Source organism: Cyanistes caeruleus, chromosome Z, assembly GCF_971803275.1.
Source record: "Cyanistes caeruleus chromosome Z, bCyaCae1.hap1.1, whole genome shotgun sequence".
Classification (NCBI taxonomy): domain Eukaryota; kingdom Metazoa; phylum Chordata; class Aves; order Passeriformes; family Paridae; genus Cyanistes; species Cyanistes caeruleus.
The window spans coordinates 43,901,312-43,921,998 of record NC_141732.1 but is presented as its reverse complement, the minus strand read 5'-3'; the positions used below and the strand labels follow the sequence as shown (position 1 = coordinate 43,921,998).

The 20,687-nt window shown below is 36.3% G+C and overlaps 1 protein-coding gene across 3 annotated transcripts in view; it reads left to right on the top strand.

Moving 5' to 3' along the window:
• Positions 1–20,687, top strand: part of NTRK2 (neurotrophic receptor tyrosine kinase 2) — a 194,677-nt gene that overhangs the window by 84,296 nt on the left and 89,694 nt on the right. Inside the window, exons 13-14 of one of the 3 annotated variants that reach the window (XM_086866657.1) lie at positions 2,466–2,534; positions 3,422–6,517. The exons of the other annotated variants lie outside the window; for them this stretch is intronic. Coding sequence (XP_086722783.1) covers positions 2,466–2,534; positions 3,422–3,459 — 107 coding nt within the window. The 3' untranslated portion in view covers positions 3,460–6,517. Of the gene's footprint in view, positions 1–2,465; positions 2,535–3,421; positions 6,518–20,687 lie in introns of those variants that run through there. 3 annotated transcript variants of the gene reach the window in all.

Below are 20,687 nucleotides of genomic sequence, written 5' to 3'. Positions count from 1 at the left end.
TTCATTTCATGCTTTCCACTCTAATGAGTTGAAAAGCTAGGAACAGTTAGTTGGTGGCATTTTATCCAGCTCACAGTCAAAGTAAACCCTCAGAACAGTACAGATCATCCAGTATCTGAGATACAGATCTGCAAAACTCTTGAGATAGTCAGCTGTGGTACTTCCAGAAAGTAGGATTAAAAAAAAGTCCTCACTGGTGGCTCAACCATATCATTATTAATAACATAATTCAAACTATTCTTCCTATTAAGCAGTTAGGCTTAAATGTGATGTGCCAAAAATAGTGTACTCCAGATTCTTTATGATGTTTATTTGAAGACTGATAATTAATACAGTGCTGATTTCAAAGCATTTTGAATGAAGAGCTGCTATTGGAAATAAAGTTATCACCTGGTTACATTTTAAACTACTTATTATTTTCTTTACTGTCTTGGAAAAATTTGCATTTCAGAGAGACAGATACATAATGTTCTTTTAAAGGATGAATGAAGTTCTGTCATTCCTTGTACAGGGAAGATGAATAGTTTTTTTCTGTCTTCCACTTTCTTTTTGACTTTTTTTTATTTTTTATTCTTTAGTGTACTTTCCTCTGCAACTTTGAGTGGCAGCTTATATAACAGCAGTGTACTTTTAAAACTAATATTAAAGTCAGAGTCAGCACCTCAGAAGCAGCTCAAACCAAAATCAAACTTTGCCTCAACCTGCCTGACTCCATTTGAACTCTGAGAAGCCAAATTGGAAGCTGGCAGTTAGGACATGAGAAATTATCTTCTAATATCTACTGCCCATAATATTTTGCCTTTGTTAGCTAGTTCAATGTCTTCGAATAGTCAGAAATCCAGTGTGCAAAAAGTTCTTTTTTTTTGAAGCACTTCTGGTCAGTTTCTGCATCTTTATATTTGTCCTGTTTCCTTGCTTCATTGTCCCCTTCCACTCCACTCCCCACAATTATTTTCTATTTTGTATTTATTTTGTATTTATCCTTTTTATTTCTGTGTACTGCACCTGCTTTCTTTCCCTGTTTTAGTGATTAAAATTAGTAGACTCTTATCCTTTTTTCACCTTTTTCTTTCTTTCACCTTTTTCCTTTCGTTCTTCTTTTTGGACTCCTTTCTGTTCAAGCATTTCTTTCTTTAAAATATGTTTTTATTGTGATTAATTTTTCTGCCTTCAGTAGGACTTGCAGGACTCCCCTGTGGACTTCCTGACTCCTGTAGACTGCTCAGTCATAAGTGTGAGGTTTCTCTCATACTGGTTGTTTTAGACACCACTGTTGACTACCAGGGTTACTAAAATATGCAGAAAAGCAACTAAGAATATAGAATAATAGAATCACTTCAGTTGAAAAATACCTTTAAAATCATCAAGTCCAGTCATTAAACTAAAACTACCAAACCCACCACTAAACCATGTCCCTAAGCACCTCTGGTGATTTATAAGAGCACATCAGCTTGCCTTCCTTAAAACAGTTGTGCCACCTTCCCCCTACCCCTGCCCTCACATCATGACTTACCATGTAAAGTTCGCAGGAGTTGTAAGCAGATCTATTTCGTACCTGTTGTTTGCCTGTGTACTAAATATTAGTTCATAAGTTGTCAACTGCTCAAATTAAAATTCAGAGGTGACTTAAAACACAAAAATATGATTTCACTGTGACTGCAGCAGACCAGGTAGGGAATAATCTGAAAGTCAGAACAAACTTTCCCTTGCAATGATTTTCTCTGGTGTTAAAAGTGTGGTATAAAAGTGTGTTTTTAATAAATACATGTATGTGTCCTTTGTCTTAAGTTGCCAAGAACATATGCAATCTCCTATATTTAAGAAAGCAAAATTCCAGGAGAGATCTGAATGACTTAGAGAATTCAAGAGGAAAGTAGCAACCATGCAGCAGACTTAATTGTAGGCTACCAAAACTCCCGATGTTATTTCTCCTTTGCTAACCTGTAACTTCTAAACATCCTTCAGATAATTGCTTACTGTTCTGAAATGAGTCTCTCTTCAACTGATACTCTATTTTTGTCTGTGAATTAGCATATCCCTTTGGGGTTTTTTGACACTTTACATGAGACCTTAATAACTGTTTCAAAGAAAAGGCATTTTGCCACACACTTTTGGAAATGTGGGATTGCACAAAGCTAGCAAGTTCAGCTTCTGTATGTGTGATTACCTAGTTCCACGGTAGAAACAAACAAGAAAATGCAATGTAAATGAATTAGTCATTGCTACTAACAGTGAAATTCTACTTCTCTTGAAACTGATAGCTTTAAGTCCCATTCATTGAAAGCAAATCAAAATTTGGCTCTGAATTGTTTATATTTCTGTGGAGTATGGATAAGCTTTCAGTCTTCATAAACACTGAGTACTTATTAAAACAAGATTAAATAGTCGACAAAAACTGCTACTGAAGTTTACATTTGCTGACTAATAGTACAACTCTCTCATGTGTTTTTTTCAAATGTCACTAGAACAAGTAATGGTGGCTGTCAACAGTGATGTACATAATAACTCAACTGCAACAGATAACAACAGACTGGGTAAGGCAATGCTGTTCTAGGAAGTATTTGTGCCATAAAGTCAGCTAGCTGAATTCTGTACAGGATCCTACATAGCCTTTTTAAAAAAAAAAATAAATCTTATTCTTATCCTGTCAGGAAAAGTTTGGGAGATAGGTTTTTCCTTCACCTCAGAGCAGAACACATCCTGGGGATTTTTATGTATTTCAGTGTGACATCATATTTTTAAGTTTTTTAAAAGATTTTTAAGTTCTTCTTGATATTTAAATACAATTAATTTCAAGATAATTGACTGATATTTCCCACAGCTCCCCTTTTTTCTGCTGTTATTGTCAGTTAATGCCATTAAGGGCAGCAGCCCGGTCAGAGCAGCCGGAAAGGATGATGTGCACAGCACTAAGGTGTGAAACAAAAGGGAGAGAATCCCTTAGAGTATGTCTGTGGCATAGTAGGATACCCTTCATTTAGCTGGTGTACCAAACTAAACAAAGAGAACTCGATTGTGCATGTTGGGCTGTTCACTATAAGCCTTGGCACAAGGCAGAGCACCTGGCTGAGGTTTTTCTAACCCATATATAGGAAAGTCCCTGGTTGGAGAATTCTGGAATTCTAGAATTGCTGCATTCCAGCTCAATCTGAGTATGTTGATATGTTAAAGACAAACAGATAGTGCACATTATACATTTTTATTTAACAAATAAAATCTTTAGCCACAAGATAGAGGTAATGTTGCCATTTTCATAAATTCATGTACAGTTTTTATGTCATTTATGTATGCTTTAAGTGCCTTTTATGTGTATGTGTTCGATTATCAAGTATTCATTTGTATTTTGTATTGATTTTTCTTTTACTTTTTTTTTTTTTTTTTTAAAAGCATGATTTCTCACATTTTATTTTGTTTCTTTTAGGTTTTGTTTTATTTCATAAGATCCCACTGGATGGGTAAATGAAATAAGGAAAAGATGAGAGAGGGGCTGTTGAGCTTGTGGAATCTGTATGCTGCACTGTAGGGAGTGGACAGTGTTCTTGCCCAGTGAAGTACCACCTCCCTTGGATTTCTCTTTTAAACATTGATTATGTTTGGAGAACTATAGAAGTACATTCAAATCAGTAGCTGTTTTTCCAAGAGCAGGGAAAAGCGAAGCCCTGAGGCAGCTAAAAATCTCAAGAAAGTCCAGAAATAAGCTACCACACTCTTTCCTATTGCCTTGTCCTCACTGTGTCTTCCAAAATGACATTGAAATGAAATTATATTGTTTCCTCTGACAATTTTTTTTTCTGTTCGAACTTAACTGGAAAGATATTGTTTTTATAAATAATATTATTCAAAGGTGAACTGCAAAGCTGCTTTTATTTTATTGAATTAGCGTCTCTGCAAAATTTCTACAGTGCTTAGTTTGAGTGTGTGTGCAAGCTCACTGAATTCAGTGGGAATGCTCACATCCTTAAATTTTAAGTTCTGGTATATTTGCAGGATATGGTCTTAATTCCTGAAGCAGTAAATTGCAGAGCTGGCCCTGCAAATCTCATTATGTATGTAGTTCCACTGACTTTACCAAGAAGATGGAGAGTCTAAGCTACACACAGAAAGGTGGCAATACCGTTTGGTGTGTTTGGGTATTGAACCAGTGCCATCACTTAGACATTCAGTTAGGCTGTGCTTATTGAAGATAGTCCCTAAGTTTGAATAAGCATACAAATCTGTAGTAGGCCAGAATGCTGATTCTGAGCCAAGAGCAAGAATAACAACAGTATTTGGCTGGTCCTTCAGATGTAGACTTAGAGACTTGTTTAACTGTCCATATTTAACTGTAAAATATGCTTCAAAATGTGCTTCATCGTACTGCAGAGAAGAGTCTACTTTAACAAGTAAAGCTAAATGAAGGCATGAGCATATTTCAAGAGCAGGGCTGCATTTACATATAGTACTAGAAATTAATTTTCATTTGATTTATGTATCAAATCCTGAGGGTCTACTTTGATCTTCTCAGTTTAGGGAATTGTAAGAAGTATGAGGTTTCAGGGTTATTTTTGAGTGAGAGTTAGCTACAAGGAATAGTAATGAAAGACTGAGGTAGATGCTTATGTTTCTGTGTATTCTGGTTAAATTTTTGAGATATGGTTTGTATTTAATTCCTTGCAATTATGTTTAGTAAAAAAGAAGAAATGGTGTTATTTTGTCCCTAATGTACTTGCTTTTCATTGTTACCTGTTTTTAATATCAGTCATTTTCACTCTTCCATTGTAACATTTATTGCCTTTTCTTTTATTGCAGTGTTTTAAGGCCATACACCAGCCCTCTCTTTCTACAGCACTGTCTTGACTCTTTCATTCTATTTCTGTGTATTTGCTTGCTTTTTGCCTTCTATAACTTTTAATCCTTCAGCTTTTTTCTTGCATTCTCTTGGGTTTCTTGCATCCAAGTTCTTTTTTCCTGCTGTGCTCAAGTTTCAGAAATATCCTTATTAGTCAAGAAACGTGTCCACATTTGCATTCTTCTGGGCCTATGTAGGGAGATACTTCCTTTCCCTTTCCACTAGTTAGGGAACGGGAGATGCAGTTGCTAAAAATCTGTCCCAAAGATGTATTCTGTTCCCCACATTAAAGAAGAGGACAGAGCTGGAAGACTACTGATGACCTAGGAATCGTGTTGTCTTTGTCGCCCTGCACATACTGTGGTGATTTGGGGAGGGATGGCAGCAATTAAGGATATCCATCATAGTTCCTGTTTGAAGTTAGATGTCATCAAGTGCTCTGCTGTTCCTCAGAAAGAGTATTAGGAATGTCTGCCTTTTTTCCTCCCTGAGTCTGTGTGGACATGGTCTTATTTTCCAGAGATCTTACCTTTCTCCTGCTTACTGATTCACTTTTAACTTCCTTTTAATTATTTTCTACTCAGACTTCTTGCTTATTCGTGAATCTGTCCTCCTGTTGGAATAACACCTAATGTTATAGAGCTGATTCTAAATCAGTAGACAATCATCTAGCAACAATATTTGAACTAAAGTCAGTGGACTTACATCACACACATATTGGATCATGAGCAGTGCTTGACCCAGTGGCCCAAATTCTAATTTGAAGTTTTGCTGGGACAAAGTCAGCATATTTCAGTTATGTGTTCACAATTTATTGCCAAATTAATGAGGTGAGAATATGAACCCTTTTATTTTGGCAGGGAAAAAGCAAATCTGCAAAGCTGGAATTTGGCAGTTGACCTTTGAAATAATTAATTTTAAAAGGTAGTTCTTTCTGATTCATAATATTTATATGCATAAATATGCACAGTTATTGATTGGGGATTTTACATAATTTTTTTGTAATTTATTTTGTAGCACTTTGCAGTTCATCTTTATCAGATAGGGGTAGGTTTGACCTTCAAATGTTTCAGAATGTACTGACACAGTATTTTGGATTTTATGTAATCATGGAGGTAACTTTAATAAACAACAACTGATCTATGCACCACTGAAATATATATATATATTTTTATATCTGTATTGTAGAATATCCTTCTTACATATTTTGTACTACATTATGTTAGACACTCAGTACATTATTACTTGATGCAGATATTCACAGAACATTATGGATTACAGCACGTGATTTGTTACTAATAATGTCTTAGCACAGATGTTTAATGCTTGATGGAAAAAGACTACATGTTCTAAAATGGTTTCTTTTCAGTATGTGGACAGAGCCTCTTAAAGCTAAGGGAGCTAAACTTTTAACATGGAAATTATGATACCCACTAGCTTCTGTCTTTCAGCTTGATTGTAAGTGACATTGCTTGTAACTGTAGAGATTCCAATCTGCCCAAATGGTGTTGGTTTACAAAGTGCTCACTTAATTACAAATTCTTGACCTCCTTAAAATAAAGTGAGACTGAAACTAAAAATCATACAGGAACCGTTAACATGGTAAAAGTTGATGCACATCCAGGATTTGACATTAAAAGGCTTTTATATTGTTTTACTGAGCAATAAAAAGGCTATGAAAAGTCTAAAGGCAGAGTTGCTATTTTTTTTTCACTGTGCCAGACATTAAACTAAAATAAAAGCATATTTCTAAGGTTTTGCTACAAGGAGTTTATTTATACTAGAATTTATTTTAGATAGACATTTAATATGCTCAGAGACACGTTGAGATAAGCTGTTGAGGAGTTTGATGGGCAGATTAGTTGGGGGCCTGGAGAGTGGCCACTGGGGGTGTTTTGGTGTGAGGCAAGTCATGTCATCCAGTTAAATAAACCTGTTTCTGTTGAATGTGGTAGATGTTTGACCAGTGGCCAGGTCAGAGTTGCAAAGAAGTGCGTAGTTCCCAGGTAGAGGTCAGAGGTATGCTTGCTGCAGCTGCCAGTCATGAAAAGCGAGATGGGAGCAGTTGCAAAATGTCTCTTCCTGAAGAAAGCTGTGTAGGGACCATTTCTTTTTTAATGGGAGTCCTGGAAGCTCACTGCCAAGGCAGACTGAGGCTGCTATGAGATATTTTCATGGGAATATGTGCCTTGAGTATCCTAACCTGTGAAAGGCAGTCTTCATCCTTTCCACTGCCTTTGTCTACCAGCTGGATCTCTCCCAGGCAACAGTGAAGAAAAACATGCATTTCAGTGGGAGCAAGATCAAGATCCTTGGAACAGCAGACAGTGCCAAGAAAACCTGTGGACAGCTAGTTGAAAACAATTTTACTTCAAATAATTCTTGTGGGGATTGCTTTTTCTTTTTTGACTGTGGGCAGAAGCACTAAAAATATTTTTTTTTTTTCTAAGAAAGCCCAATTCTAAGCCTGGTTTTTCAAAAACTGTAAAAGATATGGAATTTTGCCATATGAAAATGACCAGTACACTTCCACCAGAGGTGTATCCTTACAGTTTTTTACACTTAAAGAGCTGTCTTCATGCAAAGCTTGTCAATCCCTTTACCCAGCTGTCCATGTTAAGTGGACAATTAATCATCACCATGAAGACCACTATTTCATTTGTGTCTATTTTAATGCTTAAAAACTTGCAAATTGTTTGTAAAGTTGGAAGCTATTATCCAACAGATAAAAAAAAAATCATCCTTTCTGAGCTCTTTTTAATTCAGCCATATTTTTCCAGTTAATAATTATTATTATAATAATTACTATTAATAATATTTTATTACTTGAAATAATTCAAAAGTTATTAGTGGGCTGACCAGCTAAGTATTTTGTTCAAGTTTATTTTAAAACAAGACCCCAAAATCTTATGTAAAGGTTTTTAGTATTTTCTTCTTCTCCGTCATTCTCTGTGGCTTCTTCTTTTCCCTCCAATTTTTGGTGGTTCTGTGTTCTGTTCTTCAGAGAGCTCAATGTGCTACTTTGTGAGTTGTGGTAAGCTCTCAGGGCACAGATGTGCAGGGTCTTGGAATATCTTTTTGAAGGACTTTGCCACTGTTATGTGATAGTGTAAAGTATTCCAGGTTATAACGTAGGTCCATGTGGTGCAAGATTTTTGTCATCTGATCTCCAGAGCAAGAGTTTGTAGGTGGTTGGAAGTACTGAGTATGAATGCAGTATTATGAGGTGCACAGAGAATTCCAGTGCTGTGTATTTCACATGTCACAGCCCATCTCATTGTCCCACTTCCACAGGAATCTGCATCCCCGAACGTTTGAAGCTGGCTTCCATTTGCTCCATTTTTTCTTTCCTTCATACAAATTAAATCAGTTCTAAAGATAGGAAATGATGCATTGATTGGAAATAAATATAGCTGTTCAGTTCCACAAGCATGTATGGGACTGAACTTGCAGAACATGTTTTAATCAGCCTCGAGATTAACTGGTTGACTTACTTTCATCCAAAAAAAAAAAAGCAATACATTGGAAGAGCCCACACTGGAGTGTGTATTGTTTTGCTATGGGCATGCTATATCCTTCTAATTTTAATAGCAACCTTCTGACTAGCTGTATTGATATGACTAGCTGTATTTTTGCAGCTGCAAGGAGTGTGTAGGATTAGCACATGTCCTGGCCTGGAGCATAGTTGTAGGCAGCATAGAGCCAAACTGCTTTCGTCTTGAAGAGGACCATTCCCCCGCAGTCTCTAGAGGCAGAAAGTCACAGTGGGGTTACCAAGCAGATTATGTCTTAATATAGGAGGAAACCTGTCTCCTTGCGTACATATTTTCACTGTTACTTTGTTCCTCAGCTGGAATGACAAGAATAACCATATAAAATTTCAGGGAACTATCTGATATTCAAGCAAGTAAAGGGTAAAGTCATGGCCTTCTGGCAATGGTTTTGTTTTTTCTTTAATGTAAGCAGAGGGCTCCCTTGTAAGGCATGTCCACCAAACAGAAAGGAAATCCCTACTTTTTTTCCTGAAAGTTTTTTTTAACACAGCTATTTCATTGGTATTATTGACTTAACTAGTGCATGAATTTAATTGGGTTGCCACACTACAGCACAAACCCAAGACCAGAGTCTTCAACAAATACACTTTAAATATCTTTCACTGCCATTCAGAGCTCTCTGTTCCAGAGTCTTTTTTATATTTCAGACTCAGTTTAAAAACAGGAAGAGTCATTCAGTTGATATCAAAGCATAGAACTTTAACATTCTTCCCTAAAATATATTTTTCACATATGAAAAAAAGTAATATTTTAAATTCTACCACAAAATTGCTTTCTACTATATTCATTCAAATCATGGAAGCCAAGTAACAGGACAGAGGCAACAGGCACAAATGATGTACAGGAAGTTCCACCTGAACATGGGGAAGAACTTCTTTGCTGTGCAGGTGACCAAGCACTGGCACAGATTTCCCAGAGGGGGTGTAGAGTCTCCTTTGTTGGAGATATTCAAGAGCCATCTGGATACAGTCCTGTGCCATGTGCTCTGGGATGACCTGGCTTGAGCAGGGAGGTTGGACCAGAGGACCCACTGTGGTCCCTTTCAACCTGACCCATTCTGTGATTCTGTGGGTTTAAAAATTACTTGCTGTGATCCATCAGCAAGCTGTGACTCTTTTCTCCCCCTCTTCCCTCTAATTCTGCTTATTGAAACTGTTTAATGTTTCTTATAAGTAACAGACAAACATTGTTTTTTTTTCCCAAATGCTACCATAACAGCTGGGACAATCTGTAAATAATGTATTAGATGAACTTATTTTAACAGGCCAATAAAGTTCTATAATGTCATATCATTGTGTCTTTCACTACCTGTAAATTGATCACATCTTGTATTTCATTAATAATAGCGCAGTGCATTGAAAAATGTCAATCTTTGAGTTCCTCACCTGTTACCTGTTGTTATAAAAATGCTATTGTTGTCTTCGTGTTCTGAGAAAAAAGTGAGATTCAACCCCTTAATTATATTTTATAGCATTATTAATAGTTATTCTATTTAGAAAGCACCCACCCCAACTGTTTGCAGTTGTTTTATTTCTGTTTAATTTAATTTCATTTAAATGTGCGTATCTTTAACATGTACATTCAATCAAATGTGTGTGCATTCAGGTCAAATAACATGTTCTGTTACAAGCTGTTGCTTGTAAGACACAGAGTTTTACATGTTAAGCCATACTTCATCTACTCAGAACTTAACACAAAAAAGAGTTGTTTGGTTAAACACTCAAGTACAATGTGGTGATTTTCCCAACTATTTTGAGGAAACATCAGTGATTTAAAGGGTATGTTTTGCTTTGGGACTTCTGTTTGTTGGCCTGAACTATCTGGATTTCTTTCCAGATTTAATGAAACAGAATACAAAAGAATGTTGAAATGATTGTATCACAGGTTATGTCCAAGTTTTTTATCTTTTTTTGCTTCTCACTAGGGCATGTCATATTTTCCCATTAATATGATTGTTGTATTTGGACTACAGCAGCCTGTAACAAACAGCCCATAACAAACAGACCATATAAAGGTACATTCTTTTTCTAGGAAGAGCTTTCAGTAAGACAACTGTTAGAGGTAAATTCTGACATTGATTAAGCTGGTAGATATAACTATATTGCAGAAGGTATTCAAACAGTATAAAATGTTAGATTCTCTAAAATGCCAAGTAGAAGAACATGCTGAGATTGTGATGTATTTGATATTTTTTTGTGTAGTAACAAGCTTGCTATCAAAATACTGTAATAGAAGGTTTTCAGACTCAGTAGACCAAAAAGTTGTTATCTAGAGAGAAAAATCAAAAATGAAGCTGAATAAAGGCAACAGTGAAAATAGCCATTTACACTACATCGGAAATTAGGAAGTCAACACTGTAAGAAATAAAAAAGTCCTAATATTCCTGATAATTCAAATTAGTGTGAAACTACAAGCAAGGGTTTATTTTTAATGAACTTGAATAGCAACTTAAAAGTATTGTTGCAGAAGTCTTGATTTTATTATTTTAAATGAGAAAAAAAGATAAAGCGTGTATTGGATTTGTATCCTGAGATATTGTAATTTCCATCTACTTTGATCGTTAAAATACTTCAAGAATAAAAAGTTAATTTCAAAGGTTAGTTTATAATTCTGTTACTATTTTAAAACCAAAACTAATTCAAAGATCACTTTTCAGCTTGAGTAATTGATGTTTCTTCCTTTATTATGTTACTAATCAGGCTCTAAAGCAAAAATGCAGAACACATAAGAAGCAATTATTTGTGTATTACAGTTTCATGAGAAGGTTGCAAAAAGTCACAAAATACTGTTTAATAATATATATATTGTATTTCAGTTATATGGAAAGAACTTCTGGCTTTATGTTTTTTAACTATTAAAAGCAAATATACACTGCAGTTTTCCAAAATAAGTGTGAGTATAGAGAATAGAGAGGTGTATTTGATGGACAAATGAAAAATCATTTGAAGCTCTGGTAATTTAAAAATTTAATTCAAAGATTACTTGTTTTATTTATGTTTTTCTATTGTAGTCTTCAAATTCATACTTTATTCAAATTATGCCATTTTCTGATGCCATTATTGTGTCTTCAGTTGTTATTGTAGCAAACTTCAGATCTATTTCCTTAATACAATGTGACTGTAATCAGTAAAATCCCAAATAGTGTCTAATGACAAATTAGAATATGAACATGACAGTGCCTTTTATACCTGCACTTTCTTCTAAGACTTTCCACCTAGAAGTGCTGTGCTATTTACATGTTCTGAAGGAGGAAACTGTTTTAACTGGCTGTTCTAGCCACAGCACCTTCCCAAGATAGCTGATGTGAAGAACAGAAATATGCAGGTGTGTGTTGGGAACCACACAATGATAGTATGGCAAAGGGGAGGGAGGGATGCACCACCACAAACAGCAATTGCAGTTCCTTAATGATTCTTTGCAGCTCATGTTGGATACTAGAAGTCAGAGAGCAGAAGGTGATGAAACTCCAGATGGGCAATTGGCTGTGAAGTTTCTTGATGACTAGTGTGTTCCACCATGTTTTCCCCTTGAAGGTTTTTAGCAAAATTTCAGTGTCTGTAGCACTGAAGTATATGATTCCTCAGGAATGTATGCATCATCCTTGCCTCAGGGAACAAGATCCAAAAAACCAGTTAGTTTTATATAAACCTTTGTCTGAGGGCTGGGTAGGGTTTCTTTCTTTTTTTCACTCAACCTGTGCTGAGTAGTTATGATGTCTTTAGTCCAGGAGACATACCAGCACAGACCCCGCTGCCTAAACCAAAATCTCCCTTTCTTTTTCTAAAGATTCATGCCATGCAATCGATTTTAATGTTTCCTTATGAGAGCTAGCATGATGCTGAGGTCAGAGCTTATAAATTAGCTCACACTTTTAATCCCCAGATGTCTCAGAGAGAAGGTCAATAGGGCTAGCTGTATCAGAGATTCCTGGTACACTTTATGTAATCATTGCATAATCATAAAAAGTTGTTTCATGTTAGATGTCTTAAAAATCCTAGGAAAAATTTGAAGATCCTTTGTACCTGTAAAGATTAGCTATCAGAATTAGAACAAAATGTAAAATCTTGATAAGTCTATGCTTTTTAGAAGAATACATTTATATAATACTCCCATTTTCATTCAGATTCAAAACTCTGCTGTAAATATGAGAAAGAAGCCAGCAAAATCAATGTTGGCTTCCTCCTGATAAACCCGGCTCATTAATCTCAGGGGTTTAGACAATCTAGGGAGTTAGTTTCTCTCTTAGTTTGATTTTCTAGGAGCCAAAAGTAATTTTCTGGTAATCTGAGATACTACCTGTATGTTGCAATGTAACTGTCTGCCTGGCTTGGTGAAGTTTGTCTTCAAACCAAGTAGCCCATTGATAGATACCTCAGTCTCTGATAGGACTGGTGAAGGCTTCTGCACACAACTGTATTATTACTAGGTGCTAGGTGCATAAGTTTTAAATACATTAAATGTTTTTAAAATACAAACCAAATCATCAACTCTGTATTTGTTTGCTTATGAGAGTATGAATCAAAATCAGGTAAGTTGACTGTGATTTGCCTGAACATTTCCTTTCTCTGGGCATTTGAGGTACAGTTTTTGAAGCAGGACATGCTAAGACCAGCCTTCTACTTTCTGTGTGGTATAACAAGTTACCTTTTCCCATGTGTCAGCATTGTTTTTCCCTTGGAAGTTGGCATAGTCTCTTTCCAGGTAAAGAATTACACTTTATCAGATTTCATCAATGTCTAAAAAAAAGTATGAAGAGCCAAATGCAGTTTCAAGAGGAAGGCAAAGATTTATCATCATGTTTTTTCTTCCTAATGAAGATGCCAAGTTTCCATTGCTTGCTGCAGCTTCACACTTTGATGGAATCTAAATGTATATATAACCCTGTTGCTGTTGAGTTGAACTCAACTACCCTGGTACCCAGGTGAAGTTGTTACCTGTCAGTAAGAGGTGGTGGTATGGCCTCTGAAATCAGTTGTTCCTAACTGCAAGGTTATTTTTTGCTCCTGGGTTCTGGTCTGAACATGGTGAGAGCAGCTGTAACCACAAGAGATAGATAGATTAGATAGATAGATTAGATAGATAGATTAGATAGATAGATAGATAGATAGATAGATAGATAGATAGATAGATAGATAGATAGATGACCCACATGATAGCAGTTCGATCAGTGATTGCCAGGGGACAGCTACTCATGCCAGGAAAGAGCAACCTTTGGCAGAGGAAGAAGAGAGGTTGATGACTGGTGGCAGAGAGACTGAGTTACCCTGTGATCAACCAAACCACAAATCTCTAAGAGGGGAGCGGAAATTTCAAAAACTTTCTTCCCATGTGGAAACATGCAAGTTTTGCTTCAGGTGCCATTAATCATGCTCCTATGAGATTTAGTTGTTTTTATACAGAGTGTAAATGGAAGTTTAACTTTACATTCATGAGGTTTTCCACCTACATGTTATGTAGGGATGTAAAGGGTCTGTGCCGATGCTTGCCTGGTTGCGTTAGAGCCCTGGCTCTGACCCTGGATAGACCACAGCATGGTACTCCACTATAAAACAAATCAGGGGTGTTTATTCATCTGAGATTTTTGTCATCACTGCAGTTATGGGTAGGAGAAGCCGTGCATGTATGTGTGGTCCTACCTGAAGTCACATCTTGCTCTTACTCAAGTTATGTTATCTGTTTCAGGATTCTAGGGAGGCCTGCTAGAGTACCACATTAAATTGTCCCTTAGTAATGTGTAACTGCTTTCTTTAGCATCCATGAAAAGTTTCGTCATTGCTGCTTACACATCACAATTGCAAGTACAGAGCTTATGCAGACCGATTCTCCCATGTCTTTCCTTGTATATAATTTCTGTTTATACCATGTAGCTATAAAGTATTGACAGATCTGTCTGTCTAGCAGTGATGTATCTGCATGGGATGCTAAACCACAAGGTACACAAAATCAGTAGGGACAGAGAAAAGTATGAGTCAGATCCTTTAACCAATTCACATCAGCTAAAAGACTAACTTAAACAGTCATTTTTAAGTACTACTACTTCCAGCTATTTGGGAATGATAAATTTTAAAGCTTGAAATTCATCGTCTGTTAACATTAGAAGGAGTAAACATCCATTTTAGGTCCTGCCAAACATTTAATATAAAAAGGAAATGCCAGCCAATTGAAGCAATGCAATTTTAATTCCAAAACTGTAAGGTGTTTGTGGTGTTGAATCTATAATACCCAGATTTCACGTATTTGCCTGTAGTTTCATTTTTTTTTCTACAAAATGATCTTTTAGGAGATTATGTAGGTGTAAAATAGTGCTATATATTGCAGTTTTAGTTGTGTGTTACTAACATGGTAGATAAAGTAACTAATTTTTTTGCTACTAGTATTGAATTAATTTATGTGTGTTACATACTTGGAAACTTGCTTTAGAACCTAGATCAGTGAGTTTAATTTGACAGGGCTATCTTATTTTAAATTCAGGACTCATGTGTCTCTGTGATGGTAAATGAATCATTATTAATCTTTATTCTGCAAGGGATGGTTTTCTCTAGACATACTTTTTTTCATTAAGAATTTTGTAAAATATCCTTAAGTGTGAATATTAGGTAATTTTTCAGCAAGGATTCCTTGACAGTCTGAAACTAAATTGATGCCAGATGACATTGCTAGTGAGACAAAGGGTCAGAAACTTGTAATCATACTCTTAAAAATGAGATTTCATTAAAAAAATTAATCTATAGTGACATGTTTATTTTTGATAAATATTTAAATGAGTGAGTAGCTCAGGACTTAGTTTTTCCTTCATTTTTACAGATTGGTTAGATAACTTAGCTGCTTCAGGTTGTCATACCTTTGTTCCTTGGGTACTGCTGCCACATCATGAAAACATGGAGAAATTGGTTGTTAAACTAAGAAAAGTTGTACCTCTTTTAACAAACCAAATTCTAATGCCTCTGGAAACTACAGGCAAACAAAAACCAGCCCACCATTTAGCACCCTCCAGCAAGACGGCTTTTCTGCCTCGCATTTTTCCCTTCCCTGCAAGCACATATGACTGCATGACTGAAAGGTGAAAGACCAATATCTTGCTAGTTTTTAATAGTCCTAGAAACATCATAATGAAAATCTAGTTCTGTAGCTTTTACATGTTGGGTAGCATGCAGCAAATCACACTGTCTTTAATCCTTTCCCTGGCAAAACTCCCACTGACTTCAGTGGGAGTTTTGTCTGAGCATGACCAGCATTGGAATTTCAGGTTTTGGTCCTACATTAATTTTTCAGCAAGAAAGAGAAATGGATATTATAGATTTTCAGTTAAACATTAGGAAGACATAAAACTGACATTCTCTATAATGTAGTAGTACAAATATGGGCAATTACCTTTTTGGCATTGTCTCATGGGAAAAATACAGATGAATTACTTTAACCCATTCTTAACATAACTCATTTGCAGCCATATATTACAGATGCTATCTTTTAGTGACATAACTAAGTGCAATAGTGGGAGAAGACTGCATTTGCCAAAAAGGTTGTCATCATTCTTAATAAATAGACAGCAGTCCTAATTCCACTGTCATTCATAGGAATTTTAAACCATTGTCAATTTAATAACTTCCTCCTGATTGATATTAAGGGGAAGGGAATTAGGCTCTTGGTATTGCTATTCCACTTTATCTGTTCAAAGGATTTCTTGCTTTGTGCTTGGTTTCACTCTTCCACCCTATCTCTGGATTTGCTTTTCTTTAAATTTGTGATGAGCTACCTAGCTGGAGTTTAGCACATTATATTGGATTTAAAAAGGAGAAAAAAACCAGGAAAACCTCACCTAGCAAAGAGAAGTAAGGTGTAGAAAAATCTTTGAGGGAAAATGATTTCTTTCTAAAGACTGTGAAAATTAAGTTGGAGTTTACTGAAATTATGGTATAAATGTGGTGATGGATAGATAGATAGATAGATAGATAGATAGATAGATAGATAGATAGATAGATAGATAGATATGGTGTAGATCTCTGGTGAATCTAGAGAATGAAATATCAGTTATGCTCCTGCACTGAAGTCCAGTTCTTGGTTACCTAGTACTGCTGTGGTTGTATTGATTGTGGGCATTTTTCACACACGTTTCTGTCTTTTGCAGCTTGGTCCTTTGAGACCTCTTTTGTGTGACCATTGCAGCTGCCAGTTTTTAATCTAGTCCAGTGCAATAGCAGATTGTGGCTGTGCATGGTTTGTGCTTTTGGTTTTGTTTTTCCTTGTTGATCTCTAAAGGCGAGAAGATTATTTTTGCAGGTCAGTTCAAGAGATACATTACTTAGGAAAGTTTATAAGGTCATCTACTTCAATTGGTGCCAATATTCTACACGTGTTCAGTAGATTTTTTTGTGGAATTACAAAACCATTTTCTTCTGCTTTTTACCATTTGCTTTTAATGGTGGTCAGGAATAAGGCTGTGCTTTAGCAGTTCCTTTTTGAGAGTATTTGATTTTCATGCAAATCTGTTCTGATAAATCTGTTGCTAAGAAACAGCCATGACTGAATTTTTGATAAAAGAGGAAACTAGACTGAAAATAAATGAATGTCATCCTAAAATACTTGAATTTAACAAGTAGTAATTCTGTTTAATCCTAACATAAAATTGACAGCATCACAGGATGCCATGTTGTTGTTGGAAAAAGTGAGGATAGATGAGACAGGTGGCCAGGAGAGACTCAGTTAAGTGTAATAGGTGAAACTCTTTATAAAGGAGGAAGTGAGAAAATAAGCAGAGAAGACCCATCAGCAAAATGCTATATATAAAATACACAGAAGAAGTAGAAGCAGCAGAATTAATTTATAAAAATATTATGCGCAGCATCTTGGATGAAGAGAAACTCTGCATTGTTCAGAGCCCTGAAGAAAGGAAGTAGAGATCCAGTATTTTAGCAAAAGCCCATTGTTGTGTCCTGACCAGTTTCAGAAGTAATGCATCCGTTTCCAAATCTGCTCTGGCATTACAAAATCTGTCAAAACTGCCAGAGTTTGTAATGTGGCCACTTTTGGGATGGCCAGTCTAGCTGATGTGTTGCAAATAGGCTTGAGTATGCAGCATTTTCCTGCTTCCCATAGCAGCAATTGCAAGGAAAGCTGGCAGGAGAGAGGTGACAGGAGGAATCTCCAGCAGATGAGGCATCATGTGGCAGAGAGAAGGAGGAGGTGTCTGTAAATGGCAATAGAGGTTTATCATATAGAGGCAAGACAGTCAATTTATGCAGCTAATCCTATAGCTTGTGAGTGATGCTGCTGGAACAGAAATTTGACGTTTCCTTTCTGTGAGTGTCATTTGCTCTACTGTAGTAATTTTTAGATCTGCATTTGAAAAGAATTTTGAGTACGCAAAGCTTCACTGCCTTAGGAATTGTGTTTTGGGAAAGAAGGGTGTTGTTGGAAGGCAATTCTGCCTCTTTGATCTGAAGATGTTTTGGCCAAGATATTCCTCCAAACAGCCTGTTATGCTTCGTACCATCTCAAAGGGTGAACTGTTCCTTAAACAGCATCCAAAAGATCTAGTCGAGCATAATCCAGAAATCCATAACAACAGAAAATGACTGCTTTTCTTTCCCTATGATTTCTTAGAGGTGCACAGAAGAAGTGCTGGAGTGGGTCTGCTGGTCAGACTGTTCCAAATACTTCACCTGGATATCGCTATTTATCGATATTTTTCATGTCATGTGGATTTCTGAGCACCAAAACCCTTCATGGAAGATTCTTGCCAGTCTCTTGGTTGCCACCAAGGTTTTCTGAGCATGGCCTGTGATCTTTTTAAAGGTCTGGGATATGTATGTTGCCAAGTGCTTTGGGGACAGGTTCTGTAGAGAAATAGCTGCTGTTGCACAGACACAAAAGGAATCAGTTTCACTGTTGCTAAGTAATCTAATATAAATTTGAATAAAATGTCAGGTTTTAAGGTTCAGGAAGGAAAGTTAGCTCTGTCTTGCTTTGTGCTTACTGAGGGCTAGTTTTGGACAGCTTGTCTTCTGTGCCAAAGCCCTGTGCCCTTCAAGCAGCCCTCTTCCAAAGGCCAGCTAGTACCTTAGCAACACATGCAAAACTGGGGCCATCAGCACCCAAAGCCTGTTCACCTAAGGTGAAAGCAAACTGCTTGACAAGGAATAGATGGGATAGCGTTAGTTCACCACCTTCCCATACCCTTCTCTTCACGCATAGGTAGGCATTTGTATTTAATTTTTAAAAGCTGTTTTCCAGGATGAGAAGTGTTTGGAGATGAAGAGGAGGCAGTCCACATCAGTGCAAGTCCAAAACAGCTCTATTTAGGCTGTAAGATCATCTCAGTGAGATCTTAGTGAACAGCAAAAGCAGATTTATGCAGATGTTGTTTACAATTTGAGTGTTATGTTTGGGATGATTTAATTTTGCTTCCTTGTAGCTTGTCAGGTTTAAGGTTATCTAATCTGGTTGTAAATCAAAAATTATTTGGAAGCTGTTATGCTAGAATGCTTGTTCAGAACAAATTCAGAGGTCTATTTCACTGTAGTGTTGATTTCATAACCTGTTCAAATGCTGGGGGCCTGTAATAGTCTTGTACTGACAGCAAATAAGAAATTATTGAGATTTTGTGTTACTATGTCATTAATGTAATTAACACTTCCACTAATGATCGTTTTTCAGAAGCAATGAAGGGAAATATCCTACTGAAATAAATTGTATGTAAATAATGCTATTAAACAACCTGTGTTCCAGTAGAATAGCCCACTGTGTAGTAGAGCACTGGTGTTCTTCTCACCCAATTAAACCTAACTTTATTCTGCAGGCTGGAAAAGTGACCTGCTAATGCATGGGAATATACACATTTCACTGAGCTGTGATGTGTATTTGTTGAGCTCTGGGTTTCCTTCGGTTACGAGTAGACATAAATCAACATTTGAAGACCTAAGGTGTTTCCTATAAGATCACTCATGGTCTGCCTTTTTGTCATTATGGAAGGTTAGGGATGAAAGAACACCTGGTAGATCCTTCTCTATCCTAATCTGTTTCAACTATACTTATATGTTTTCCAAGAGACATTTTTCCTCATGTGACATCAAGAACTCCAGAAGTGGAGATTTCTGAGTCTTCTATGAGCAATTGCAGGGCTCATGGAAGCAAGACCTATTCAAAAGTTCCTGAGGATCTAATCCTGGCAATCAATTCCAAAGTTTTTACCTTTGTCTTATTGTCACGGAACTTTTTATTCCTGTTTGGCAAAGACATGCAATAAAAATTGTAACTATGCATTGGAAGGCTATCCTTGTATACCTCCTCAGACTTTGGTTAAGGATAAAAGAAATCCCAATTCCTCAGTTTTTCATCAGGTCTCTGAGTATTTCTAGACTTTTCCATTTTGTATTTTCATTTGATATGCTTGAATGGAAGAGGCCTGTAGATGGTATCTCTCTGCTTCAAGGAAAAAATCATTGAGGCTTAAAAAAAATTAGATAGTGTCATTAGTAATGCTTTTTATCTCCTTTAAAAAACCCTGCACAATCAAATACAAGTTCATAATCAGGAAGCTTTCCTACACAATCTAGCATATCTGCCTGATCATCTATGTTGAACTAAACTGAATTAAGAAAATTATTCAAGATAGCTACTCCAAATAGCTTTGTTGTTCTCTCAGGTAAAGATTGACAGCCAAAGTAGCATGGGGAAAAATTTATTGCTTCCGTACACTTTGTATTCATCTTCTGGACAACAAAGGACCTCATTCCCAGTCTTAGGAGTGGGAATGCTAACACTTAGATTATTTATAAGAAGTCTGTAAGGAAGCAGTTTTTAATTAAATAGCTCTTAAATGAAATGAAAGGTAACAAGGATTTAATTTCAGGTGAATTATTTTTTTTTTCCTTGATGCCAACAAGTACCTTCCAGTTGATGTTTTTTATTACTGTAGTGATTTTCACTGTAGTATTTTTAAAGGATTGTAATTTTTACCCATGTTTCAAATACATCCAAACCTACAGGTGACTATAATGTATAGTGCTGATGATCTATATTAAAAAATGATAGATCATTTTTTCTTACATTCTTTCACATTTTCTGCTGCCTAGTTTATTTAATTCTCTGGCTTATGTATTAATATTGATTAATATGCCACATCCCAGCTTGTTTTTTTTTTCCTTAGGTCTGTGTTTCATTTGATTACCAATAATGAGAGGCCATAAATTCTTCATTTTTCATAATAGGGCACATCATCTAAGCTGTAGATACTGCAGATGTGTCCATGAAGCAGTGGATTGCTGTATAACCACCATCCATCCTATATCTGAGGAGGGCTATGTGTC